This window comes from Magnolia sinica, chromosome 4 (genome assembly GCF_029962835.1).
Source record: "Magnolia sinica isolate HGM2019 chromosome 4, MsV1, whole genome shotgun sequence".
NCBI classification, from domain to species: Eukaryota; Viridiplantae; Streptophyta; class Magnoliopsida; order Magnoliales; family Magnoliaceae; genus Magnolia; species Magnolia sinica.
This window is the reverse complement of record NC_080576.1, coordinates 16499627-16526989: the sequence shown is the minus strand read 5'-3', so window position 1 is coordinate 16526989 and position 27363 is coordinate 16499627. Positions and strand designations below refer to the sequence as shown.

The following is a 27363-nucleotide window of genomic DNA, read 5'->3' as shown; positions in this document are numbered from 1 at the left end:
TGCATCGCTTCCGGTGGTGTGTCCCACCTGAGAGATTTTTTTTTCCAGATTTTTCCCCTCTGGAAAAAGGAAAAAGAAGAAGAAAAAAAAAAACATAGTAGAGAGGACAATTTTCCTCCGCCAAAATATATGTAGCTCATTTTAGTGGAAAGCATTGAATACATTTTTTTTTTTTTTTTTTGGTTCCTACTTTTTTCTTCATAAGGGTAAAATTGGTTCAAATCCAATTTCAATCTGATATGAAAAACATTGGAATATGTTTCAGAAATTAACTATATTTCGGACACAACGCTCTTTGGGGTTTCATCCAGCAAAATCTACAGAAACCGATCAAATCACTCTTGAGGAAGAGCGATGTCCTATCAGATGGACCTACAGGGATGAGATCTCACAAGTAAATCAAGGTAACGGCATGGGTGGTTTCCAATCATGGAAATCAATCAAGTTTCTGTTTACAATGGACCCATTATGCAGCCAAAACGTTTCTGCTGACTGGTGGAATCGTCTCACTTTCCTCTGAAGTTCCCACATGATGCCTCGCATTGCTGAGCAGGGTGCGGTTTCTGGAGCATAAACCCATAAGCACTTTACCTGTCTGCCATTGGCTATCATCCTCTCTATCTCTTCATCTGGGAAACACAACTAAGCATCAGATGATCTGCTAGAAAAGCTTGCAGTAATTGAAAGTGAAATGCAATAGTACTTGGAAGTTATGTATTTGCAGTGTGCAGAATGGGTATCAGCCCAAAATGCACCTTTCAGTCTCCATTTGGAGCCAGTTTGATAGACTTTATCCATTCTGCTCCATGTTGTGATGTTGCAAAGTGATGTTGCTATTGAAAGTGGCATTTGTGACCTTTTCCAAAGAGTGCCTGATTGTCGGTGGGCTAAGTTACCTGGTATTGATTGTAGATAATCCAAGAGTTCAGAACTAATACGAGTAGAGGGCCACTTGATTGATATCTGGGTGTAGTCGACGACATTCTGAAAAGGCAATTCTACTTGGTCCGACAAGATAACCGGGACACATTCCTGTTCAGCACAATCAGCTTCTTCAGGCATAATCACAGGAGTCTAAGAGTGCCCCAATCCATGCATGTGCATAATGAAGTAAAACAGAGGGAGAGATACCACAAAAAAAGATTCATAGAATCGAAGCGTCCATGATGACTCGCCGCGTGGAGATAGGCAGAACTTGGCATTTCGCAGGTGTTGGAAATAATCCATCCGTCCCAATTTGTCAGGGCCACTGAACTTCAACTCTGGAGATTCCAACTGTTCATGAAATCAGTATACACATTTTCTAAAGGAACCTGTGTTACACTGTGAAAGAGCATGAAAGCCCATTGAGAAAGCATCCAATGCTGCTAGACACTAATTTCTGAGTGATCAACCTTCGATCTCTGTACATGTGGCACACATGTCAGAGATCCAGACAGTAAATCTGTGCCTGACCACGGATACATCATGAAGCAAAAGCCACACTAATCAGATGATCCTAGCTATTGATTGACAATGGATGCTGTCTGTTGGTTGGACTTTTTTCCCTTACTGCCCATTTCAGATCCTTGAGAATCCTCCACTCAGTAGCCCGGTATCTGTCCAGTGTATTTTTGTAGTATGCCAATCCATGGTGAGGCTCAACAGATAAAGGTCCAGATCTCATATATATATGCATGCACTGTGTTTAAAGATATTGAATAATTCATAACTAAGATAATATTATAGCACTGGATCCTCTCTCCAACCCAATTGCAGTTTATTTTCTTCTGCCCAACTTACATGGAATAATAAAATATACAGCAGAATATCATACTTCACAACAGGGGTTAAATATGCATAAAGAATGCTATTATCGAAATAAAAATTACTAAGTCTGATGATTAGGATGTGCATAGTGTCTGCACCAATCTTGCACGGGTGGAGCCCATGGTTGCATGATCCTAACTGTTTATGTGATGAGCAGCTTGTAAAAGATCTGTCAGAATTATAGATCCTAACCTTTTGATCAGTGTCCAACTTATAAATTGTTACAAGAAAATGCAACAATTGTCTAGATAAGTGCCAAAGAATGGATGGATAGGATATTCTTTTCTGGAATATTTTTTGGGCATCCATCCACTGGTGGATCCATCAGCTTAAATATCTAGAACCCCAAAATGTAGGCCCCTGCCTTTATGGAATTAGTGCCTCAGTATGTTATTCATGTACTGATTATGGGGACCTGATAATTCATCAAGACATGAGTTGCATTCAATAATTAAATCCATGAAACACAACCAAAAGTAATGTTCAGGATTCCAAATCAAATAAAAGGTCAAACTTGTAGTTTTTTCTCTCTCTTTTTATTTATTTATTTATTTAAACGCACGCACACACACCCCACACACTCACGCTAGTGGAATTTCACCACCTATGGGTACTCGAACCCTTGACCAGGTATTGAAACTCCTGGGAGTCTACCACTGGAGCAAGAGTAAGGACCCAGTTATTTCTCTCTTTGGTTTCTCTAACAAAACTAGGAAATCTGTGCATTGCATGTGGTGATGCGAAGTCGTTTGCACCACATGGGATTTCTTTTCTTTTCTTTTTTTAAGGTTGGTGGGGGGGAGAATCCAATGGGATATAGTTCCAACTCATAACCTGACTATACGTCAGGCGTATGGTAGCAAACCTCTTCATTTAGGGCCCATTTGGATACCACCAAATAAGTTACTTTTTCTACTTACAGCAGTAGATAAGCAACTTATTTCAGATAAGTAAGTTTGGTTTATGATTAGTTATAAGCAACTTTTATACTTAAAAGTACTTAATCACTTCAGTTAATTTTTTCAGCTTTTCTACTTTTCATAAGTTGCTGAAGAGAGGCATAGGAGAGACGAAAGAGAGGAGAAGCTGATTAGTAGGTTGTTTACCAAATGTACTTATCTTCTTCTTCTTTTTTTTTTTTAAACACAGGGTGTCCCTACCTTATTTTTGAAGTGAGACTAATCCCTGCGGATACACACAATCACCCACAAGCACGTGTATCGGGTAAAGCCAAGGAGGGGAATCGAACCCTCACCTATAGGGAGCAAACCTACGGTGAAGGCCATTCGCCCAAACGTACTTATCTCCTTAATAAGTAGAAACTAAGATAAGTCGTGGAATAAGTATCTTAAGCAATTTTCGATCCAAACAGGCCCTTAGTGTGGTTGATACAAGACTTCACCTTAATACCCTTCTTTTTCTTAGAAATTCATCTCATGTCCTTTAATTAGTTTTACCAATTCAAAATAATAAAAATTATAATAATTGCCTGCGAATTTTTGCCCTTGGCTACTCTCATTTATATAGTAGAGATTGTAGTCATCTTGTAGAAGAAGAAAAAATAACGAAAATAATAATGTCCAAAGAAACAACTTCAAGTAATAGAAGGAGACAAACCTTATCTGGAAACTGTTTAGCAAGCTCCACCAATTGAAGACGACCAACTTTTCCCTGGGCTCGACCTAAGAAGTTCGCCAAATGCTTCCTTTTTGACAAGGGCAAAGGTTGTAAGGAATCCCCATCAGATCTAGTCATTCCATCATCAACATTTCCAGGGATAATGATATCTTTCCATGTATTGAAAGCACTTGTGTCTCGCTTGTCAGTGCGATCCCCCTGCACCAAAAGACTACCATCACTTAACTTAGGCAACAATTACAGGACGTTTCACTTAAAATGAAAGAAGGCTTTATTTTGAAACTATAATATTTCAAGGCAAGTAAACAACATTGTAAAATTTAGGTACCCAAGGGGATCGCCTAGGCCCTAGGTGGCCATGGGGAGCAACGAGTGTTTGCTTTTCCATGTAGGCCTGTATAATGTCCTCTTGACACATCATCTCATCAACCAATTGGAAAAAAAAGGATGAATCGCCTGTGTAACCTCTTTCCTTCTGCCAGATGGGCATCTTGCTTGACCATGTAGGGGCCAAGATCTTCAATTGATTTCTATGGACTTAAAGAACATGATCATGGGCAACGTCGTTGAAACCTTGGAATGGACGCTGTTACAATCACTCTTTAATTAAGAGGAGAGCCACATTTGAGCAACATGAATCTAATATGGAGAGTATAGGCTTGCCAATGAGAGATTAGACTTAAATCTCAATTTTAGGGGATCCCCTACCCAAACGGAGCCTTAATCAAACCAACCAACTAAAATAAGGTTATGTTGATACAAACCAAAGGTAGAATTCATTAAGCCAAATACAATGGTATAAATAACTTGCCACCTACATAAAACATCATGTTCCCCAAGCATCTACTTGTAATGTCTTGACTAAAACACATGGCTCCTCATTGCTTCCCACAAAAAGTAAACAAGGAAGAAGAGGAGGAAAATAAAAAAAGATAAAGATAAAAGAGAAAGAAAAAGAAAGAAAGAAAAGGAAGCATATGGTACCTCAGGAGTCAGAATTATAGATCGATTCAAGTATGTTGCCCAAGACCGAAATAAGTGAGCGCCAGCACCACTAGCAGTAGAAAAATCCTTTCTCATGAGACTACTGGCAAAGAGTTATAAAGAAGCTCATAAAATGCAGAGATATAACAACAGCAAAATGGAACACCTTTCTAATCATTGTCATGCCCAATGACGAAGATACGTGCCTTAATGAGCATTTCAATGTTTTTTTAAATAGTGATTATAATTCAGCGTATCATTCACCCCTTTGAAGTGTGAGGTGTAATCTACGTAGCGTCTAACTTAAGATGCATGCTGCTTCTAGATTTTTAATTAAATTTATGGAAAAAATAGGGCAAAGATTAAATATAAAGATAAAAGATGGCAATGGAACTATTTAATACTTTTTTCTTTCAGAGATAACTATTTAATACTATCACATATTATTTCACTAAAATCATTGAAAACATTAATTAATCTTGTAGTGGCAAATAGAAAAATGTAATTAAAAATAATTGAGTTCACTGTTTTAGTGAAAAATAACATGTAGCGTACTTATCCCCAGTTGGAAGTTGTCATGGTACTAGAGAGTTTGTGCTATCCTAACTTGCTAGAAGTACTTCTTCTTCTTCTTCTTCTTCTTCTTTTTCCGCCTATGATGAAGAAGAAAATTACCCCCCAAAAAAAGTAAACAAAAAGTTTTAACGCAATTCTGCCAATTAAGAGTCAGATATCTGCTCAACTGCAAATACTGAATGTTACGTATACACTACCAGCAGCATACAACTCTTTTCCAGGAATGAAATGAAAACAAATGCAGTGCTTTCGATACAACGGGACTGCTTAAAATTTTAAAATTAAAACAGGCATAACCATACAACAAACGCCAAAACAGACAGTTTGCACCTTACCAGGTAACCTCTTGCTTGCTGAAGTTAATTCCAGTTAAAAGGTTACGGGCCCAACCACATGGTATTCAAAAAACAGTTGCGTATCAACTGTATCGGCCAATACGTAAAGAGATCACCCATGTCAAGTATACCAGGGTGAATAGGTCTGTTATGAAAAAAAACAGTCATATCAGCCAATATGCCCCATATTGGCGCCAGTATAGGCCTGATACAGCCATTATGGGAGATAATCATACAACCATAAAGACCAATTTTGGAAATTATTATTTTCAATTTCTCTCATATATTTTTTTTCACTTCATTTCAACCATGAAGGAAGCTTAAATTTTAATTTGGAACTAGAACTGGGCCTATTTTTAGGATCAAAACACAAAATTTGTGTAGGATTCTACAAATCAAAGTGGAGTCAACCATCATCATCATCATCAACTAAGCCTTATCCCAGTTTATTGGGGTCGGCTACGTGAATTATGTTCCGCCATTTAGGTCATGAGTCTTTTCTCACTACCTCCATTCACGTCCTTTTGGGCCTCCCCCTTGCCCTTTTAGAGCCTTCAAATTGCACCCACTCCTAATCGGCGCAGCTCTTGGTCTTTGTTGCACATGGCCAAACCACCTAAGTCTACTTTTCCTCATCTTATTACCTATTGATGAGACTCCTAAGTTCCCTCGAATGCATTCGTTTCTAATTTTATCTTTCTTTGTCTTGCCACTCATGCATTCCTACATCTTCATTTCAGACACACTCATCCTATGAAAATGGTGTACTTTAACTGCCCAACACTTTGTCCCCTTTCAGTTGATTCTATGGGCAACATCCTTTTCAATATGTCCACTCTCATGAATTATTGACTTGGCCTAAGGTGTCAAAAGTTATCATTTTGGGAAACTTCTTGGTCAGCAATCTTAACTAATTCCACATTTTAACACCTATTATTACTAAAGTTGCACTCCATATACTCTGTTTTAGTCCGGATAATTTTAAATCCTTTAGATTCTAAATCATCTCTCCATAAATCGAACTTTCTATTTACGCCCTCCGTCGTCTTGGCAATCAAAACTATATCATATGCAAGCAACATACACCATGGGATTTCTTCTTGCAAATGCCTCATTAAACTCATTCATAACCAATGCAAAAAGGTATGGGCTCAATGCTGACCCCTATTGTAAGCCTACAGTAACCAGGAACTCGCGTGTCTCTCCACTAGTAGTCCCCACATTTGTTACTACTTCCTCATATATACCCTTAACAATGTCAATATATCCTCTTAAGACTCCTTTCTTTCCCAACACCAGCGGATTAACACTCTAGGGACCCTATTGTATGCTTTCTTTAAGTCAATAAAGATCATGTGGAGATCCTTCCTCCTCTACTTATCTTTCTCCATCAATTGTTTATGTAGCAAAATAGCCTCAGTGATGGACCTCCCAAGCACAAAACCAAACTGATTTTCCAATACATATCTCATACCCTAGTCTTTATCCAATCTCTGTCCCAAAGTTTCATAGTATGGCTCATAAGTTTAAGCCCACAATAGTTAGTGTGGCTTTGAATGTCTTCTTTGTTTGTATAAATAGGTACCACAGTACTTTTCCTCCATTCATCTGGTTCAATCTCATAATCAAGCAAAGTGGATCGTTTTGGGAAATATCAGAAGGGGCAAACCATCACTTTTCTTTCTTTTCTTTTCCATCTTTTTATTATATTTGTGTAACGGACCCTAATCAACCAAATCATGTTTAATTTGTGTTCGATAAGGATCAATTTCAGCATGTTAAGCTGACATTATCTGAGTGAGGCAGCCCAACAGACAGCTTTCTTACCAAAGAATGGCCCGTCACACCATCAAATATATGTTCAACCCTTCATATTTGGTATCCTCAGATCTTTTATAGTTATACGAATAATTTTGAGATTTTTCTCTAAAAGAAATGGTTGTTACAAGGTTGTTTTGACTGATATGGTGTGTATCATATTGGCCAGTGCTGGTTGATACACTGGCCGATACTATTACGTAATACCTTGCCCAAACCAAAGTCCTTTTCTTCAAAATTCCTCTCAGAAATTGGTGAAACTATTACCATGATTGCATGCACTACAGTTCTATTCAAACAGAACCTAGTGAGTAAACACGAAAATGTTGCAGCTTGTTCAATTGTAACTAGAACACGGGGTATACAATTTCTGGCAGAAGAATGTTAAAACATGAGATATCACTGACCTTATACAGAATACTCAAAATCCCCAAGGTGCATGCATAAATAGATGCAGTTTTGCTGGATTAAGTTGCATTGAAGTAGTTTCAACTAAAAACACAACCAAATTATTGATTTAGGCTACATTTGAATGCTCAACTAAATTGAATTGCAATAATTCAATTCAATGAAGTAAAAAATGACACGATTGAGTCTAGCCTCACTGCATCCATAATGAAGTACTGGCCTCCTTTTTCTTTTTCTTTTTAAATTTAAGGCTAGGCTCCAAATGAAATTATAATTGTTTCAAGTCTAACTTGAAATTCTATGGAAAACAATTAGGATATGGTCGTTAGTATACATTAAATGATACCACCATGACTTTGGTCATTTCTTCTGGATCGTTTATTCTAAATTGAGCATCCAAAAATGCAGACTTATTTTCACATAAGAATAAAAGCTCCAACATGGTCGTAAATCCAGACTCGAGAAACCAAAGTACCTTGGGAAGATGAATATGTGGTCGCGGCCTCCTGATCGTCGGAAATATGGCATTTGACTCAGAACCTAAAAGCAAAATGGGAAAATGTGATAAATTCCAAAGCAACTTTCTTTAACAGTCATGTCATACTAACACAAAGCAAATAAAAAGGTTAGAACACCTTGGCTATATGCATACATGCATATATGTAAGCATTCGTACCTTTACATATGTTTGGTTTATCTCCTTATCATTCAGTCCCCCCATCATCCGCACACATTTCACATAAGATGGAACAAAGAAAAGATCTGCATCTTCTTTCTTCAATGTCCGAAACCTTGATTGCAGTAAAAACCGATGGATTTTAACCTGAACAAAAAAAGATAAGAAAATCTATCATTTAGGTTCAAAAATTCCAAAAGGAAAAATGAAAAAGAAAAAAGATCATGTGACATGGACTTTGAGTCTGTTAAAGTGAGGGCCTGAGAGCCATTGTATGGGGATCCAGATAGCTGATCTGATGGGTGTTACTGTTCGATGGCCATGCCCCAAGAATATCCTAGGTTCAAGAATCGTAACCCTCCGATATTGAGAAATGCCATCGTGATTCGGGCATGATCGAGGCCACTTATTAGATGGTCAGTGGGCACCATGAACAGGCCTTGGCCTAAAGTCAAGAAACTCCTCATCGAGTGAGTCCCACATGGTGCTACAAATTGGTCGGGTCATGGGGAGTTCCAAGGCTGACCCATTTAATAGTTGGGTTTACGTTTCAGCCCCAAACCTGAGCCATTAGAATATGGGTTATGTTGACATCCAAATAGGATGGGCCTGATGTCAATATTAGGTCAGGTCCAGACTAAGAGGATCCATACCTGATCCATTTATCTATGTGTTGGATTAAAGTTGGTTGGTCTGATCTTCTAGTTCCCTTTTTAATATAAACATCATGTTAAGAACTAACAACATGTTTCCTTCCTTCCTTCCCTTTTTTCTTTTTCTTTTTCTTTTCGTTTTCTTTTTTTGCTTGTTTTCGAATGGGCCCAACAACATGTTTTCTTTAGGTGGGCTTTTGTATTTTAGTCAATTGCCTTAATTACCATAATCGAAGGGGCGATTCTAGATCAAGTTCAGGTCGGGCCAATTTTCGGTGCAAATCCTACTAATTTAGAAGTTACGTCTAGGGTTGATAGGTTCATGTCAACTTTGAGAGGTTATAGACCTGAATCATTTATTAATTATTGAGATATTTTGGGCCTAGAGCCAACCGAGTGGGTACAATTTCAAAATCAAACTCGTTTGTTAGGAGAACACCTTTGCTAACCATCGTGTTAGATATGACTTTGTGCGCCTTTAGCCCACTAGACTACGCCCAGTTTGAGTCCCAAAGGAGCTTCTCGGTTGAATAAGAAAAAAAAACAACTCCCCCCAGTCATCGAGTCTACGAAGCAGCAAAGAGGCCCGATTGAGTGGGATGTAGATGGACGTTCAATTATTACCCGATTGCAGGAGTTATTGGGTTTGGTCAAATGACACATCAATCTCTCTCTATCTCACATGTTCACGTTAGAAATTGCATGCTGTAATTGATATGAAAAGGAAAGTGGCTTCAAGTCGCGCTACAGAGTCGCTTTCCTTAAGACGATATTTCCCCCCACTACGGATGAAATCCAAATTTGAAATTTGAGTTACCAACAATCCGTCTCCAGGATACAATGAAGCTCGTATCTTTGTCGTCAATCTTCAGCAAGCAGTGTTCTTTGATTAACCTCAAACACTTCTAGTAATAAATTGAATGAGAAAACAAACTATCTGTTTATGCAAAGACAATAACGATTGGAAAAACTATACAATTATGAAATTTGGGAACAAATTGAACAATTTGGACAATGAATTTTACAAAGGGAAGTGGTTGTTGGAATGCATAAAATCCTCCTCTCGGACTGAATATAAAGGGGATTAGATGCCTGTTTAGCGGGGTCTTATGGTTGTTTTGAATATGCACTTTACTAAGGCACCTTTCTAATCCTGTGACAATTGCTTTAACTGTTTAACCAACGATCAAGTCTACATGCCACGTGAACCAATTGAATGGACTATAGAACCACTGCTTCACTCTATAGTCCTTGCAACTCAAGCATGCCACATCATGTAACAATCAACTTAGTCAACCATCCACCGAGGCATCATATCATCAGGTCTTCAACTCAATCAAACCATTCCCTTGAGCCACAGGTCAGACTCATGGCTCAATCAAGGTCCAATGCAGGTCTGGAAAAAGTTTAAAGCTCCATAGGATGATGTGTGCATGCAAATTGCGCAAAACGTGCCCAAGCACCCTTACAACCCACTGATTATGCACCACGATTGTGCACATGCGTGTGTCAGTGCATATAGTGCTTCAAACCCAAAACCATCGTCATGGGAATTTGAACCCTGGTTTTAAAGTTCCTTAAGCTTCACACGATGATGCATACACGAAAGTCAAAGTGAGCCAAAGGAACCGAAGTAGCCTCTACGGTCACTAACCATGCATCACACTTACGCGCGTATACTAGTGCAAACATTGCTTTGCACCATCCTTATGAGGACTTGAACCTTGGTTTTAAATAGGAAAAGCTCTCTATCTAACCAACTTTCCTTTTGTAACCTTTTGTTTAACAATTCTATTTTAAACTATAAGAGAAAACTTCTAAAAGAGACCCATCTTTTAAAACTCTCTAAGCTTAACTTAACATATGGCCCACTTGATGGATCGTAGGATTCGTAAATTGGGGTTTTGTTGCCCACATCTTCATTGCATACTTCTTTCAATTCTTCATGCTTGCATTACAATTTAATCTACCTGTCAGGTGGTCCCAACCATGTACGCGCACTTGTTTGACCCCCGTCCTAATTCGAAACCAAGGTCCAAAGACCTAATGAGTACTCAACAAGTACCCAAAGCCCCGGTTAGATCCAGGTCCATGTACTAAAGAACAAGACCCATACCTGACTCAACGCAATCAAGCAGGGTATGGGTGCTCCAGGACCCGACCGAACCCAACCTATAGACATCTCTACTAGATTGTGTTTTCCTTGCCTAAAAATATGCCACCCTTGGTTAGTACAAACTTGTCCAACTCGAAAGCCAACTTAAAACCAAAATTGCCTAATACAAGATTTCTCCAAATTTTTTGTACATGAAATACATCATTAAGGCTGGGAGACTTCCAAGAAGTCAGTTTGACATTTGCCTTCCCTTTTCCTACAATCTTCACAATTGATGAATTCCCCATCTAGAGTTCATTTTCATTATCGATAGTCTTCTTGTTCTTGAATAGACTATTGTTGTTCAATATGTGCCCGGTGCCCCAGTGTTAGTCCACTGGTCTTTGTCATCTCCACCACATATGCTTCGGAGATCACATCAACCATGGCTTCTTCTGTCATGTGTGCTTTAGATCCTTTCTAGTTATTGGGCTTGGTTTTGCCTTGAGCTTTCTTCTTCTTAAGAAGTTAGCAATCCCACTTGAAATGAACGAGTTTCTTGCGATTGAAGTAGGGTGCTCTCTACATTTGCCTTTGTTGGAGCTCTTGAACCAATTGTTGTTGAATTGGGCTTGTTCAGCATAACCTTCCACAGTATGAGCCTTGGAGGTGATTTGACTATGCTCTTCCTTATTTTCTTAGAGCCTATACTCTTCTTCAATTTGAAGTTTTGAGCAAGATCATCTATAAACACTCTTTTTTATGCTTAAGGCTCTTACGGTGTTCTTTCCAACTCAATGTTAATTTAGCAATAATAGACCCAATTATGATGGATTCATCCATCTTATGCCTTCTTTTTCAAGTTAACTATTATTGGATATTTTCGAAATGCAAACTATAGAGGTTACCTATCAAAATTAACAGTATATTTTCAAAATTGTAAAATATATTTTTTTAACAAACAAAAACATCATTTTTCCTCCAAAATTTGTCTATTTTAAAAAGTTGGCTTTTATATTTTGAAAAAGCACTTTCAAACAAAAGGTCTCCCCCCCCCCCCCCCCAAATAACCAAAGTTCAAATCTCTACAAGGATGGAGTGAAACGCTGCCCAGCACTTATAGTTGCGCACATGTGGCATGGTGCATGATCAATGGATTGTAGAGTAGCTTGGATGCCTTTAACAATCTTTGCACTTTGCATGTCCACATTGTAGCAAGAAGCTTGAGAAGCATTAAACTTTTCCTAAATAAACAGTAGACCTATGTCAAGACATGTTACGAACCATGGATTTGACCCATCAAGTGGTTTGACTGGTTGACTGACCTAATAATGTAGCACATCGGTGAACGATTGACTAAGTTGACCATTGGATGAAGTGGTGGTCGTAGAGACTAGGGGAGTGGGTAACATTGCATGAAGACTTGACCGTTGGTCAAACAATCAAGGTAATGATCAAGACTAGAAGAGTGCCTAGAACATTCAAGTGCCTATTCAGAACACATGCATGATCCGCCCAAACAATTACCTAAACCTCAATATATACCGGGCTTAGGATGAAGGTTTGCATATTCCAACAACCACTTCCTCTTCGCAAAATTCATTTTCTAATTTTCTCATTTTACTTTTGATTTGCAGCATAATATCATGGTTTTCCATGCTACTATTTTGTCATTGTAGAAACAGATAACAATCAACCCGTTTCAACTTTGGTTCATCTTTAGAAGTATTTGGAGTCAATTGCCTTATGTTGTTATTCTGTCACTATAGAAACAAATAACAGTCAACTTGTTTTCTAATCTGATTCATCGCTAGAGGAATTCAAAGTCGATTGCCCAACACTGCTTGCCAAATATTGACAATAAAGATATACACTTCATAGTACCATAGGGGCAGATTGCCAGTAATCCTAATTATAAAATTAGATTGCATCCATAGTAGGGCAAATACTGTCATAATAAAAGCAACTCCACAACACCACTTGAAGCTACCTTGCTTCTCATCTCAATTCATCGTCATCATCTAAACCTTATCCCAACTAATTTGGGTGAGTTATGTGAATCCTATTCCACCATTCCACTCTATCACAAACCAAATCCTCAATCAAAGCAAAGGTCCTCAAGTCTTTTCTTACTACCTCCATCCACGTCCTTTTGAGCCTTTCCCTCGCCCTTTTAGAGCCTTCAACCTGCACTCACTCACTCCTTCCAACGGGTACAATCCTTGGGACTCCATTGCACATGGCCAAATCACTCGACTACTTTCCCTCATCTTGTTACCTATTGGTGATACTCCCAAGTCCCAAGTACCCTCAAATGCATTTATTTCCAATTTTATCATTCCTCGTCTTGCCACTCATCCATCTCATCCTCATTTTCAGCTACACTCTTCCTATGAGCATAGTGTTCTGTAACCGTCCAACAATCCATCCCATAAAGCAATGCAGGTCTCATAGCAATCCAATAAATTTCCGCCTTCAATTTGACTGGTAAGTGATCATCGCATAAAACTCCAAAGGCACATCTCCACTTCTTCCACCCAGCTTGAATTCTATGAGCAACATCTTTCTCATCTTAATTATAATCTGGAATTTCTAACAATTCACACAATCACGTTCACATACATGGAAAATGGAATGGGAAAACTTTAGGTAAAACAACAGATTTATGATCCAATAAGGCTACCAGGAGATTTTAGATCCCTATTAATATTAACTAACTAAAAACTACCCTAATATGCAAGCTAACACCTAAGCAAGCCTAAAGACACGAGACGAGAAGGGTCGCAAAAACAGCATGGGGCCCAATTACGATTCACAACAACATTTCAAATGGTCCATCCAGTGTGGGCCCATCGTAGCAACGGTTGAGATCAGCATAATCTGGGCCTCACTAGTGAAGCTCGAACCCTATGGATACAAAACGTATCCTCGAGCCTGGGATCGTGAAATTTCTCAGAAATAAAAAAAATGTCATATAAAAAAGAAAGAAAGAAAGAAAGAAAGACCTTATAAATACCCGTAACCAATCTCAATTCCAGCTCACCTGCGTTCCCCACTGCCCTTTCAAACACGAATCGGCCGAGATCTTCCCATCTCTCCCACGCATCAATTCATTCAACCCGTCGACCTCTTTCTCTTCGTAGACGTAGATCTTGAGGGAAAGGTGAGATCCGTAGCCTCGATCGGGCCATGGGAACCCACCACTGCCGACATCGACGGAATGGGGTTGGTCGCCGTAACGGTTGTTGAAAGAGGGGGAAGTGAATGAACGATGGTGATCGAGGAGCCTGGTGAGGAAGAATGTGGTGATGACGAGAGCTAGGGCTCCGATCTGATGGGTCCTTGTGCAGACAATGGAGGGAGAGTGATGGTGGGAGGGGAAGCCGACTCTGTTCTTGTTTATGCTTCCCATGGATTGCGGGAGTACAAGAGATTTGAGTCCCGCTTGGGGAAATGCCGGGAATGTGGGAAGAAAAGGCTTCCTCGTGTTTGCAGGGAGGGAGAAGGGGAAGTGAGACTGAAGATGAAAGGCCGGTGAAAAACCGCCGATGGAAGAGAAATCGGGCGCGGATTCGGATCCGTCGGGTCTTTTCCGTGTATCAACCTTGATGTGCCTGTTTCGTATCCACGCCGTCAATCCGTTTTGCCAGCTATTTTTTAAGGGATGACCCGAAAAATGCAGTATATCCAAATCTCATCTGGCCGCGAAAAATAGTAACGATTACATAAAAATGTTTAAATCGAGCTGATGTTTGTGCTTTTTATTCCCATATACCTTCATAGATTGGATGGCAAATGAACATCATTGATAAAAGTTAAGGGAGTGTTTGATTTTTAATTTATTAGTAAATACAAATAAAAAAGTAATTATGGCTACCTTTACTGGTTTGAAATCATAGAGGAATTATATCTAGAAAATTGGTTCACTAAACCATGTTATTAATTTAAACTTGTGGGCTCCATTATTGTGATGTATGTGACTTATCCGCACCATCCAACCTTTTTAACAGTACATTTTAGGGGACGAATCCAAAAACAAGGCAAATACCACGGTCAAGTGAGCCATTCCTTAAAAAATAATGATTGTAAAGATGTTAACCATTCAAGGCTATCTTCTCCTTAGGGTCCACATTGATGTTTATTTGTCATCCAAGTTTTTCATGAGAACAAAGAGTTATAAAAAAATAAAAAATAAAAATGGAATTATCAGCTTGATCCAAAACTCATAAGGCTCAAAAAAGCTTTCAATGGTAGGAGCTCAATTCCCATTGTTTGATACGGAATGGTCCACTTGAGCTTTGTATCTGCCTCATTTTTTGACCTATGCCCTAAAATGAGCCAGCTAAAAGAATGAACATTGTTAATAAGGCACATATATCATGGTGTACCTCACAAATGTAACATTTGTGAAATGAGACTGCTACAAGTGAAACAGTGGTAAACATCACCTTGGAAATGTGAATAATTATTACTCATTTACTTTGGATTCCTGATGCAATTTAGAAAGTCAAACTGCCCACAGGAACTTTTATAAGGGCAGGGAGGGTATAGTCTTCATACTTAGATTTACTTCATTTTGTGTCATATGAAGGAGCAAAATTGACAAACAACATGGATATATCACACATAAATTGAGATGGTCCCATGAAAAGACATCACTGAACTTGGCTAGGCACCGGCTGATCTACACTAGAGAAACACCAAATAGATACTTTTTCAAGTGGACCTCAACTTCTATTTGCTAGTTAAGTACGTGCCCAAATCCATAGCTCAAGTGGTAGACTGAGTGAAGATACCCTCGTGTTAACACTGATGTCTTCCCATAACTCTTATCCCAATGTTTATAATAGTTAGGAGAACATCATGGTAGGGTTGTGAACTCGTTTACTAGAATCATCAATCAATTTATGAATTTTCTAGAAATTATTTATATTTAATTGTTTATTTTCTCATGGATTTGAGAAATCTTTATGAGGAATATAGAAAAGACATGCTCAACCTTGACACATCCTTCCCTGCATCAAGCCCAGATCATTTACCACGGGATGGAGCTCGAGCCCATACGTGCGAGATCTAATCCATCCATCAGGTTGGTCTGACCTTGGACATGTTTCCAGTATTAAATTATGGCCCAATCAGCACACGAGCCCCAATATTAGAAACAGATAAATGGATTAGAAATTTTCAGGACGCCATCAGTTACTTAGATATGTTTCCGATGGGTGTTTTTGCACTGTTGGATGGGTGGATCTTCATTTGATGAGTTGGAACTTGTGTCCAATCTCTATGCATGCTATACATGTTGGAGATTCAAGCCATTCATTGAGTAGGGCGCACTGTCTGCATTCCATGTAAAGAAAATCAAGGTGGCCTACTCATCGAGTGAGCCATACATTTAAGTTGTATCTGCATTGTTGCACTTTTTCTGGACCATACATTTTCTTAAACGAGTTTTACCGGCCTAATAAGTAGACCAAGCCATGTTCACCACATGGATTGGAGGTTCGGACTCAACTGGACAAAGTCAAAGAACAATGCCATACATCGGATAAGCCTCACCATAGATGGAGTAAATCCAAAAAAGCTCTGAAATTAAAGTAGTTCAACCCTTCACCTCTTCAACGATAAAAGACACCATTCATGTCCAAATGGACATGGGACAGCAGGTCTAAATCTAATGCATGGAAGGACATGATGAGGTTGATTAGTGTCTTTGTCTTTCTCTGAGATAACTACTCTTAATCACAAAACTTCTCTAGACTCCTCATAAATATTCCTCGAAGTCACGAGGGATGAAAATATAAATAATTTCTAATAATTCAAAATAAATTGATTGATGATTAAAAAAAAAAATATAATCCTTTAAATAGTGAACTCAAACTTATAATAGAGTTTTAGACTCAAAATCGCTAAAAACGTGACTTACTATAAATAGTAAATTTATTATTTATAGGTAGTCATGATTCCTACCAGACATCATAGCTTTCACCAAGAATAGTAAATGTCCAATTTGGCCTAACTACAACATTCTTCTAATTTTTCTCAGCCCTTTTCATTTTGGGCATGACTCTTACCACTCAAAGGATCAAAAGTTGCGATGGAATTAAAATTTACTATTTATAGTAAAAATGAAAGTAAAATGGACTTTCAACCATTGATATGATGGAATCTTTCAAATCTTGTGTGGGAAACCCGGCATAGCAGGGTTTGTTGCTTAAAGTAGCTTCTCCTACCCCAAAATCATATATGATATGTCAGAAAACTCATTTTAATTTGCGAGATGTCACTATTTTAAGGTTTCGATGATCCTGATCACTTCCACCTCCGATCAGACCTTCTCTAGTCCATCTTTGCCATGAAAGTGTCCACGATCCGCTCTACATCAAAATCATTCTAATCTTTTCTACACCATATAAACTATTTGGGTCGTTAAAAGATGACCCTAGATTCAAAGGCCAAAGTCCAAATGTATCTAATTACAAGACATGTAAATGTATCATAATAAATCTGTTTTAGTGACTTCTCCAAATCCAGTCAATGTATGATATGGCCGAAGGAAGGATTGCTACATGCTTACTAGGCATACCTTTGCACAACATCGCATGTGCCAGGTGACGTATCTTTAGATATCAGATGTCAAAGCTGTCCATCAGGTTGGTCTAAATGTCAAAATGCTCTCATCCAACAAACAGAACTGCTCACTAATCAAGTTGCCGTGGCCTTAAATTAATTTTTTTCAAGGAACTGTTAAGATGTTATCACCTAAAAGGAAATTGTTTTTTCTTAATCACCAAAACCGAACTAATAATTGTTGGACATGGGTCCATGGGGGCCACTTGCAAGTGGGTCCCTTATATTTAGCACTCAATTGCATATTCCATTTTCAACTCCCTTCTAATAAAATTCAAATTCAAACATAAAAAGAGAATTGAAACAAGAAAGAGTGAGGAGAGTTATATTATGACAGGGATAAGGCCTATTGTATCTAAACTCCTAATCTTTTTTTTTTTTTTTAAATCATTTGGTTTATAAAATGGGAAGCATTCCCTTAGTAAAGAAATCCAACCATTAGAGAATTCCCAAAGACAAAATTGAAAGAGGAACAAAGAGTTAAATATCTACTGTTCATTAAGTCACCTCAAACTATTCAAATGGTAAATCGAGTCTGGAGCCATTATAACTATAGGATTAGAAAAGTAATTAGATCATTTATATTCTTTGATGCAAGATAATTAACCGCTTTTTATAAAAGCTTGAATTGATAGAGAGTGAAGAATTGATCCCTTTATCTAATAGCCCAGGTCCCAAATTCATGTGTTAGGTTATCGGCCGAACTCTCCTCATGGGCCCTAAATTCATGGGTTCCGCCTCACATGAGCTCCAAATCTATGAGTTCAGTGGACTACTCACCTCGAGTGTGCCCTTACATCCTACGGGACACCCCACTTGACCCGGTCTGAAAATGGCCCCCCATTATTCTTATAATAGTTAAGTAGAGTATTGGACGCATGCCATCCATATGCATCATTGTGCGAAGGAACTTAAGATCGTGTAGATACCATATCAGTCCATCTCAAAAAGCTAATTGGGTTGTCTTATGTTGAGCCAGTCAACATGAACATGAACTAGACCCATTGCCAAGCCAATGTAGGAGACCATAGTTCTGCCCAGGAACAAGCCCTCTGCCGTCTATCTTTTCCATGGAGCAACTGCGCCAGGCTATCCATGGATGTGGATCAATCCCATATCAGCAAAGGTCGTTGCTTCCAAAGCTTATCTCGCTGGAACAAGGGGCCTTTGTTAGAGGGCGATCCATTTCAAAAAGTATAGCTCTGGCCCAGGAAGTTTTCAGGGACATCGGTAATAAGGTCAAAGGTGGTAATGTGGTCCTCGAGCTGGATTTGGAGAAAGCTTACGACCGAGTGGATTGGAGTTTCCTTACAGGGGTGTTGAGAAAATTTGGATTCAGTGAGCAGTGGATTCAGCTCGTTGACAAGTGCTGGTCTAATTGTTGGTTCTCGGTTTTGATTAACGGAGAAAGTTGCGGCTTCTTCAAGTCGTCTCCTGGTCTACGTCAAGGGGACCCGATTTCTCCTAACCTCTTCATCCTTCTGACTGAAGCTTTAAGTAGAAGCTTTAGGAGGCTAACCGAATGAGGTTTCTGCAAGTCATTCCAAATGAGGCGAGATTGCCCTCTCATCTTCCACCTTATATACGCGGACGACACGATTCTTTTCTTGAATGGTTCGATTAGTTCTCTCAAGGTGGTCATCGCTTTCCTGAAAGAGTTTGAAGCTAGAACAGGGCAGAAGATCAACAAGCACAAGAGCAAACTCATTGTCCCTACTAATATGCCTGTCCTCAGAACTAATAGAATGGCCAGAACTCTTGGCATCCAAGTGTCCCAAACTCCGCTAATCTACCTGGGAGTGCCGATCTTCTCAGGGCGTTCCAAGGCAGCCTATTTTCAGCCCCTTTTGGGGAAAATTCGCCAAAGTATTCAAGGCTGGGCTGCCAAGTATCTTTGTCAAGCTGGCAGGCTCACTCTAATCAATCATGTCCTCTCTAGCATCCCAATCCATACGCTGGCCGCTGCTGACGTTCCAGTTACTCTGTTGCATGAGCTTGAGAGAACTAGTTCAGATTTTCTTTGGGGTAAAGACGATGATCGCAAGAAGTTACATTGGGTGTCTTGGAGCCGCGTGTCTATGCCTAAACCGGAAGGAGGCCTTGGCTGTAAGAAGATTAAAGACATGCTGTTGAGTCTCAAGTTGAAGCTCGCCTGGGCGATCAGGTCCAGCAACCCGGATAGCTTATGGGCCAACCTGATCAGATCCAAATACACCCCCCACTTGAGGCCCACTCCCCTTGCTCACGCTATCCCTGCCCCATCCCCTTTTTGGAAGAAAATTAGGTCCCTCCTCCCCTTCATCGACAACAACTCCAGGTGGCTCATCGGGCAGGGAGAGTCTAATTTTTGGCAGCGGGATTGGTCAGGGCTAGGCCCATTACAGGAGCTATATAGGGGTTCCATTCCTACAGTATTTTTAGAGCTTAAAGTGTTGGATATTTTGGGTCCGGAGGGAATCAAGCAGCCCAACCATATTCATGGCCTACTTTCGTCGAAAGTGTGGAACCACATCAGCTCCGAAGGTTTCTGCTCATCCGAAGGGGCCGATAGGTGCCTCTGGAGTGCGTTATCCTCTGGCAATTTCGAAGTTAAGCTGGCCTGGGAAATCAACAGGGCTGTTTCCAGTCAGAAATCCTGGGCCAAATGGGTTTGGCACTCCAAGCTTCCTCCAAAGATTGCTCTGTTCACTGGGAGGGCCCTTCACGGGGCTATCCTGGTTGATGCTCGTGTCAAGGATAAAGGGATTAGCCTGGCGTCTCGGTGCGACTGCTGCCTCCCTTATGCCATGCTGCAACCAGCTGAGGAATTGGTGGATCATCTTCTAGCCTCTAGGGGCCTCGCCATGGAGGTTTGGTCCTACTTCGGAGCTCATTTTCACATTCCCCCTCAGCCTTTTCAGTCCATAAATGCTACCAGGCTTCATTGGTGGAGAACGGCTGGTTCTTCTAATCTTTCATCTCGCTCCGTGGTCTTCTTCCCTGCCTCATTATTTGGGAGTTATGGATTGCAAGGAACAACTCCAGGTTCGACAACCAGCCTGTTAGTGGGGCTCGCACCATCAGTCAGGTTACTCGCTGGCTGCATCTGATCGGCCCTTCTCTCCCAAACCCCCGCCCAGTCAAATCCTACGGTCAATACACACTACAACAGCTCCAAATCAGGTGCGCCCCCTGTTTTCCCAGCAAGCCTGAGGTAGTTAAATGGTCCAGGCCCGAAGCGGGCTGGGTTAAAATCAATGTTGATGCTTCGGCCAGGGGTAACCCAGGCCCCTTCGGTGGCGGAGGGATATGCAGAGATAACAATGGAGATTTTCTTTTCGCTTTTTCCGCAAATTATGGCATAGGTTCTAACTTCATGGCAGAAACCACCGCCTTTGTCAATGGGCTGGACATGGCTATTTCTAAGGGCTTCTCAACCATTGATATGGTTAGTGATTCTAGGTGCTTGGTGGATCTCCTGAACAACAACGGCACACCGGGCTGGAGCTATTGGTATTTATGGGTCAAATTATCCCGCATCATGAGGCAGGCCTCCTTCCGTATCTCGTTCTCGCCTAGGGAAGCAAATGGCGTTGTAGACAGCTTGGCTAAGTTCGGAAGCGCTACCTCAGGCAGGACCGAGTTCGTGACAGTAGCTGATCTTCCGTTCCCTGCCAGGGGCGCCTTTTTTCTGGATAAGGTGGGATTAGGAGCCATCCTTCTTGTAAGCAGCGGTAAGTGCTTCGATAGGATATGTGTGGCTCTCGATTTTGGAGTGGCCCACCCGAATCTGGGATAGGTGCGGCTCTCGATTTTGGAGAGGCCCACCCGAATCTCTTGTAATTTCCTCTGATAGATATATATGAATGAGCCCTTCATTAAGAATAAATAAAATAATAATAATAATAATAATAAAGGTCGAGCCAATGTTTAGGATCTTGAGGAAGGCCTTGGACTATGACTTATTTCCAATGAGATCAAAGTAAGCAGGATCTATGCCAGGCCCATAGATAAACGAATGGAAGATCTAGGCCATTTATCATGTGGTTACGCCGTACTAAAGAATTAGCCTGGTCCAGCGGTCAAGTGGGTTAGGCCAAACTTTGTACTTATAATGTTCATTGTTGGCTAATTCCTTTAACCACTTATTTTCTCATGCACACAATCATAATTTTCCAGACCTGACTGGACCTGATCCGAAACGAACTCATGCTGATCGTGCCGGAAGTGGATTGGCTGGTGTACCACACACCAGCTATATAGTTGCTATAGGTACGTGTCAGGCGAAGACAAGCACCGTTGCACCTCGAGCTCTGAGTTGTACAAACGGTTCAAAGGAGATCAAAGTTACATGAGCCCCACAGTGATGTATTTATTATATCTACACTTATCATCTATTTTTAGAGATCATTTTAGAGCATCATCCAAAAAATCAATCATATCCAAAGATCATTTGGACCACACCAATAATAGCAACAGAGATAATGATTTTCACTGTTAAACATTTCATAGGGCCCACCATAACATTTATTTTCCATCCAATAAGTTCATAAGGTCAAATAGACCTAAATGAAGAAGAAAAACAAATTTCATATTGACCCCAAAAAGGGTTTCAATGGTAGACGTTCAATCCCCCACTACTTTTTGCAGTGTGGTCCACTTGATAGTTGGATCTGTATTATTTTTCATCTAAGATTTAAGATGAGCTCACTAAATGGATGGACAATTTGGATATAACACATACCTCATGATTAGACTCATGGAACTTGCTGATGTCAATACAGCAGCTATATAGCTGGTGTGAGATACACTAGCCAATCCGCTTCCGATTGTGCCCACATGCTCACATGTATGACATCTTGACTAGGAATTAGATGGCCCCCTTAAATTGTCTCTAGCCTAGAAGTTAATAGCCCAGATTCTGCACGTGTGTTGGATCGCAAGGCCAGTAGAGATGCCGTGTCGGCGACCTTTTGCACCGGTACTCTCTACCTAGGAGCTTAAATTATCTCAAACATAGCAATGCGTAACTGCCTCAAACCAATGTTCATCTAAACATGCAATCTATTAAGATTTGCATAATGGGCATGGATTCCTGAGCATAAATTCCTTTCTTTCGAATATTTCAAATTTAATTTTGTAGTACTCCCAACACAAAGGTCTAATAGCGGAGCTTGCTGTGCACCCATTCGTGCCAAATATACTCAACCCACATGTGCCATTGCATGATCCAGGCCATGACCCACGGATTTAATTTTTGCCGGTTAAACCTAATGATCAGACCAGCCTAGCCAATTGACTAGACCATGCTTGGCATCCACCAAAAGATGCAAAGTAACTTTCACCTTATTAAATCTACCGGTGCCACCCACATGGCCAACGGGGATTGCGTACTGACAACGTAAGTAGGGAGGTGGCTACTGATGGTGCTCCATTTCTCCGTCCTTCCCTGTCTTCTTCAGCCCATTGCAAGGAAGCTGATACGGTGGAACTGGTACATACGGCACATGTTAGATCCATATATCCATCGTCCGCCTGTCAGGGCGATGTACCAATCAAGAGCATCCATATCGGGGGACCTACTATGGATGGCCCATGTGTCAGACATAACACTACCAGGCAATACCAGCCATCACTTTTCTTCACTCTCACGCACAGAATGTCTGACCGTCAAAGGAAATTGATCAGATGGCTTGGATCATCCTATCTATATCAATTTTAAATCATATGCTATCCACATCAAGTGTAATAGATGGACCGCACGGATTCATACATCACCCTAAAACACGTGTAACGAGGAGCATACCTATATTCCCGGCCCCATTCGCCTTACGGTATGATCTCCGATCGGCCATACACCCTTACATGTCCCAAGAAAATCCCAATTGAAAAAAATTATAATAACCAAAGAAAAAGAAAAACTTTGTTACTCTAGCATACTGTGATGGCTGATACTCAGGTGCTAAGAAAATCGCCATAAGAAGCTTAAACTGCATTGGCCCACTTTCGGTTGATTGCAAATAAAAAATTACAATGACCCAATAAACGGTCTGATTGGTGGATATTTAGTAGACGATCCAAATCAAGAATAGTCAATGGTCCAAATTTAACAAAGCCCATTAATCAGAGATCAAGACCGCTCAATCGATCCAAATTTAGGATCACGAAACATCTATAGTGTGTCCCGTTAGAAAAGTTTAATTTGACTTATTCATGCCATGAGTACAATTTCTTAGTACGCGCGTATCAACCATCATACTCTGACGGAGTATAAAATAACAAAAAATGAAAAAAGTCTCATAAGCCAATGCCATTGCTGTGACACCAACGATTCTAACATGGTATAGTTTCAAGCATGCCAGGCTCATGTATCCCATGTTAACGGTTTTCACATAAAATGTCTCTTTCACTCACACCATTAACTAGCTTAAGCAAATAAAACATTTTTATTCAATTAAAAGCCGAACAAACTCGCCTGATTTCTCCATCCGCACCTGTTTTCGCCCCGATCTGGCCCATCTTGACAATCGAATCGACGAAATCCCCCTCAAAAAAAGGCCCGAAGATAGAACTCATGAATCCAAAATAAGAATCGATCACCCGCTTCGTAGATTCATCGTCATACAGCTTAGCGTCGGATTCTAGCACACCGAACCCGTCTTTGATGTTGTGTAGGATTTGGGTGTCGAATGTTAGATCGCTTCCATGATCGAGGCCTAGTCGAACATTAACGTCGCCGTTTTGTGGGCACTTGGATTGAAGTTCCGGCAGGAATTCGGGATTTATCGATGGATCGGATCCTCCGCCAGGGAGGAAATCGTAGAGCCGTCTCTCGAGGAAGAAGCATGCAGTGGTCCCAATGGTATGTGCCGCTGAAATTCAACCCATTTTTTTGTTAATTATAAGATTATCAGCCACTTAAGCATTTCGGACGTTTCACACGTGTATGGAATCTTATCCTTACAAAAGGTGGGTACCACCATGAAAATCAATTGGCACAAAAATCAGGTAGATTCACTTATTGGGTGGACCACACTTGTATTATCAGTCACACCTCTGCCCGTTTTGTGTCCTGTCTAATGAGTGAATCGATATGATTTTCATACCAGATGATGATCATGGAGTGGCCCACCTTTCGCTTCGCGGGATATCCTGCACACGTGACACTTTGGCGGGAAAGAAAGGGGTTTATGTGAAAGTTCACTTGCAGGGGCTGCATCATGTGATCATTTTATTTTTGTTAGTCTCTTTGGATTATCTTCCAAAGAAGAAAATCACCCAACCTTGAGAGCGTGCGTGTGCCCGCACGTATGTGCAAATGTGCGTGCATGCACGTGCCTATACACACGTGTGTGTTTGACAGAGAGATATAGAGAGAAATTTTACCGGTGAGAAGGACTAGGTCTTTCCCTGAGAGACCTTTCTCCATGAACTTATCTCTGAGCTGTTGAACAGTGTCTTCGATTTCTGGCATGTTGTCGGCATCGGAAATATTAGAATTTCGGCCGTCTCTCCTACCCGTTGGAACTTCATAACTCGGCCCATTGCTCTGCATTTCCACAAATCCGTAAAATTCAAAAAAAATAAATATAAATAAAAATACACACAACCATGGAAAACATGGGTTAAAAGACTCGGCGACTCGGATCGACTCGTGTGTCGGGGCTAAATTGCCCGACTCGGGTCTGGTTCATGGTGTCGAACTGGGCCCGGTCTTTAAACCATGATCGAAAAAGAGCATATCTTTTCACCAAAGCAATAGATTCTCGAGCGGCCAAGGCTACAATATCTGCACAAGAAACAACACCCTGGCAAGCGTCTTCCAACTGGGCTTTTGCTCTCTCAATCACATCGAATCCGCGCACTCCAGCATGATTGAATGCTAGTCTCTCTGCATTCGGCTTGTCTATGAGTATCGATCCATCGCAGCCCTGAATTTCATTAATCAAACCACAAAAATTAAATTTTCAAATGAAACCCAAATCATTTTAGTAGAGCCCAAAACGAGTGTGAACATTTCAAAGAGAGAGAGAGAGACTTGAACAAAGCAATCATGGTAATGGAGCCTAAGCAAAGCTGCAGCCATGGTGGGGTCGTCAAGAACAGATTCTCTAACAACAGAGCTGACAATGGACTCAGCATCAGGGCATATTGAGGAGTAGAAACCCACTTGGAGTTGGGCCATCAAAGGCCACAGAAAGCTGAAAATGAAGGACAAGATCAAGATGCCTTTGATGGATAGTGGAGATGATGCCATGATGAGGGAGGAGAATGGGAAGAGCTTTGGAAGATGGAGATGGAATCTAACATGCACTTGATTTTATTTCTTATAGCTGAGTGCATTAGATGATGAGAGAGAGGGAAGATGGTAAATGTCTGAAGATGAGAAGTACAAATGTTCTTCCAGTTTCCTCATTTTAGTAGCATTTGTTCATGCGTTTCTTCTGTAAGAATGTTTAACATGGGCCTCACTCGCTTGAGATCAAGTGTTTTTCACGTGGCACATGTGTTAGAGAATCCGGGCTATTCATTAGGTGGGGCCCACTTTGAACATGCCCCGCTCCAACAATCAGGCAGCTTGGTCACACATGTATGAAGAAAGGTTCGTGGTTTATAGGACCCGAAGGTTGGGGTGGGAAACGTGTCACACGTACCAGATATCTGGCCGTTTGTCAGGTAGGGTGCAGTGTGAACTTGCCGTCGATAAAAATGATGATGGGCCCTCATCAGTCAATTCAAAATTGGACCAGAAAATGGCCCAAAAGGTTCAAATTATGAGGTGGGGTCCACTTTGAACATTCCATGGACAAAATTAATATTGGTCAGCTGATCAGTCCGTTCAAAATTATACTTTACAATGGACGGCTAAAAATGAGAAGTTTAAAAGGTCCAAATTGAGCATACGTGTGGCTCAATCGACGAGGGTACTGTACCTTGATTCTTGTCATATGACATCTTGTTAGTACCCACCATGAGCTACGTATGGAACCGGATTCCGTGAGTTCGTGGAAACATCGAGTTCGATGAGGACCAGGTGTACGGATTGGATTGCTCCATCCATCGGCCAAGTTCAAACATGCTTTATCTGGCCATCTTGAAAAGCCACACGTGGCCCAGTCAAATCTCTCATGCAAGTTCATTTTCCTCGTCAAATTCGGCTCCACTAGGAACGACTCATATCTGGAAGTTCTCCTGGGCCTTGGTTGTGGAGCTCACTTTGATTTGATACAGGTCCGTCCATTCATTTTTTTCAGCTCTTTTCAGGACATGGAGCCTAAAAATGAAATAGATTCAAATCTCCGGGAGACCCGACTACCAAATAGTGGTGACAGAATGCCAGCTATTGAAATCGTTTTCTAAGCTACAAAAGTTTTGGATGAAGTTGATATCTGCAATTTTCATTTGGCTACATTTTCAAGTGCTTAGCAACACTTTGGATGGCAAATAAATATTATGGTGGGCAATCAATCATCTTTACTGCCTATATTTTACTCTCACCGTAAAATGAGCTGGCAAAACAAATGGACAGCATGAATATGCAGTACATACATCATGCATGAGTCAATTGACGGTCTCGGTTCTCCATGTTGAAGGACGACGGTGTGAAAATTAGCCAAGGATTGTGACCTTCCAGCAATGTGGGGCCTAAGTGATTCTTAAGAGAAATTCACTATATCAGGCAGATTCAAAACTCATGAAATCCTTACATGGAAAACAGTGAGAATGAAAATGTCAACGATGGAAAACTTAGGGAACCCACCG

General features: G+C 40.5%; 3 protein-coding genes across 3 annotated transcripts; 1 reads left to right on the top strand and 2 right to left on the bottom strand.

Annotated features, from left to right (window-relative positions):
* Window positions 1–240: 240 nt before the first annotated feature.
* On the bottom strand, window positions 241–14565 carry LOC131242597 (probable beta-1,4-xylosyltransferase IRX10). The gene is made up of 8 exons (XM_058241338.1): window positions 14036–14565; window positions 8245–8391; window positions 8044–8108; window positions 4432–4501; window positions 3427–3645; window positions 1132–1275; window positions 897–1032; window positions 241–629 (listed from the first exon to the last, which is right to left on the bottom strand). The coding sequence occupies exons 1-8, from the start codon at window positions 14402–14404 to the stop codon at window positions 400–402; spliced, it is 1380 nt and encodes a 459-aa protein (XP_058097321.1). The 5' UTR covers window positions 14405–14565; the 3' UTR covers window positions 241–399.
* A 4127-nt stretch (window positions 14566–18692) lies between these two features.
* Window positions 18693–19148, top strand: LOC131244049 (secreted RxLR effector protein 78-like). The gene has a single exon (XM_058243716.1). It carries the CDS (start codon window positions 18693–18695, stop codon window positions 19146–19148), a length of 456 nt encoding a protein of 151 aa, XP_058099699.1.
* Window positions 19149–23887: 4739 nt separating this feature from the next.
* On the bottom strand, window positions 23888–26005 carry LOC131242596 (peroxidase 43-like). Its single transcript, XM_058241337.1, has 4 exons — window positions 25640–26005; window positions 25353–25532; window positions 24988–25150; window positions 23888–24473 (listed from the first exon to the last, which is right to left on the bottom strand). The coding sequence occupies exons 1-4, from the start codon at window positions 25856–25858 to the stop codon at window positions 24052–24054; spliced, it is 984 nt and encodes a 327-aa protein (XP_058097320.1). The 5' UTR covers window positions 25859–26005; the 3' UTR covers window positions 23888–24051.
* Between the last annotated feature and the right edge of the window lie 1358 nt (window positions 26006–27363).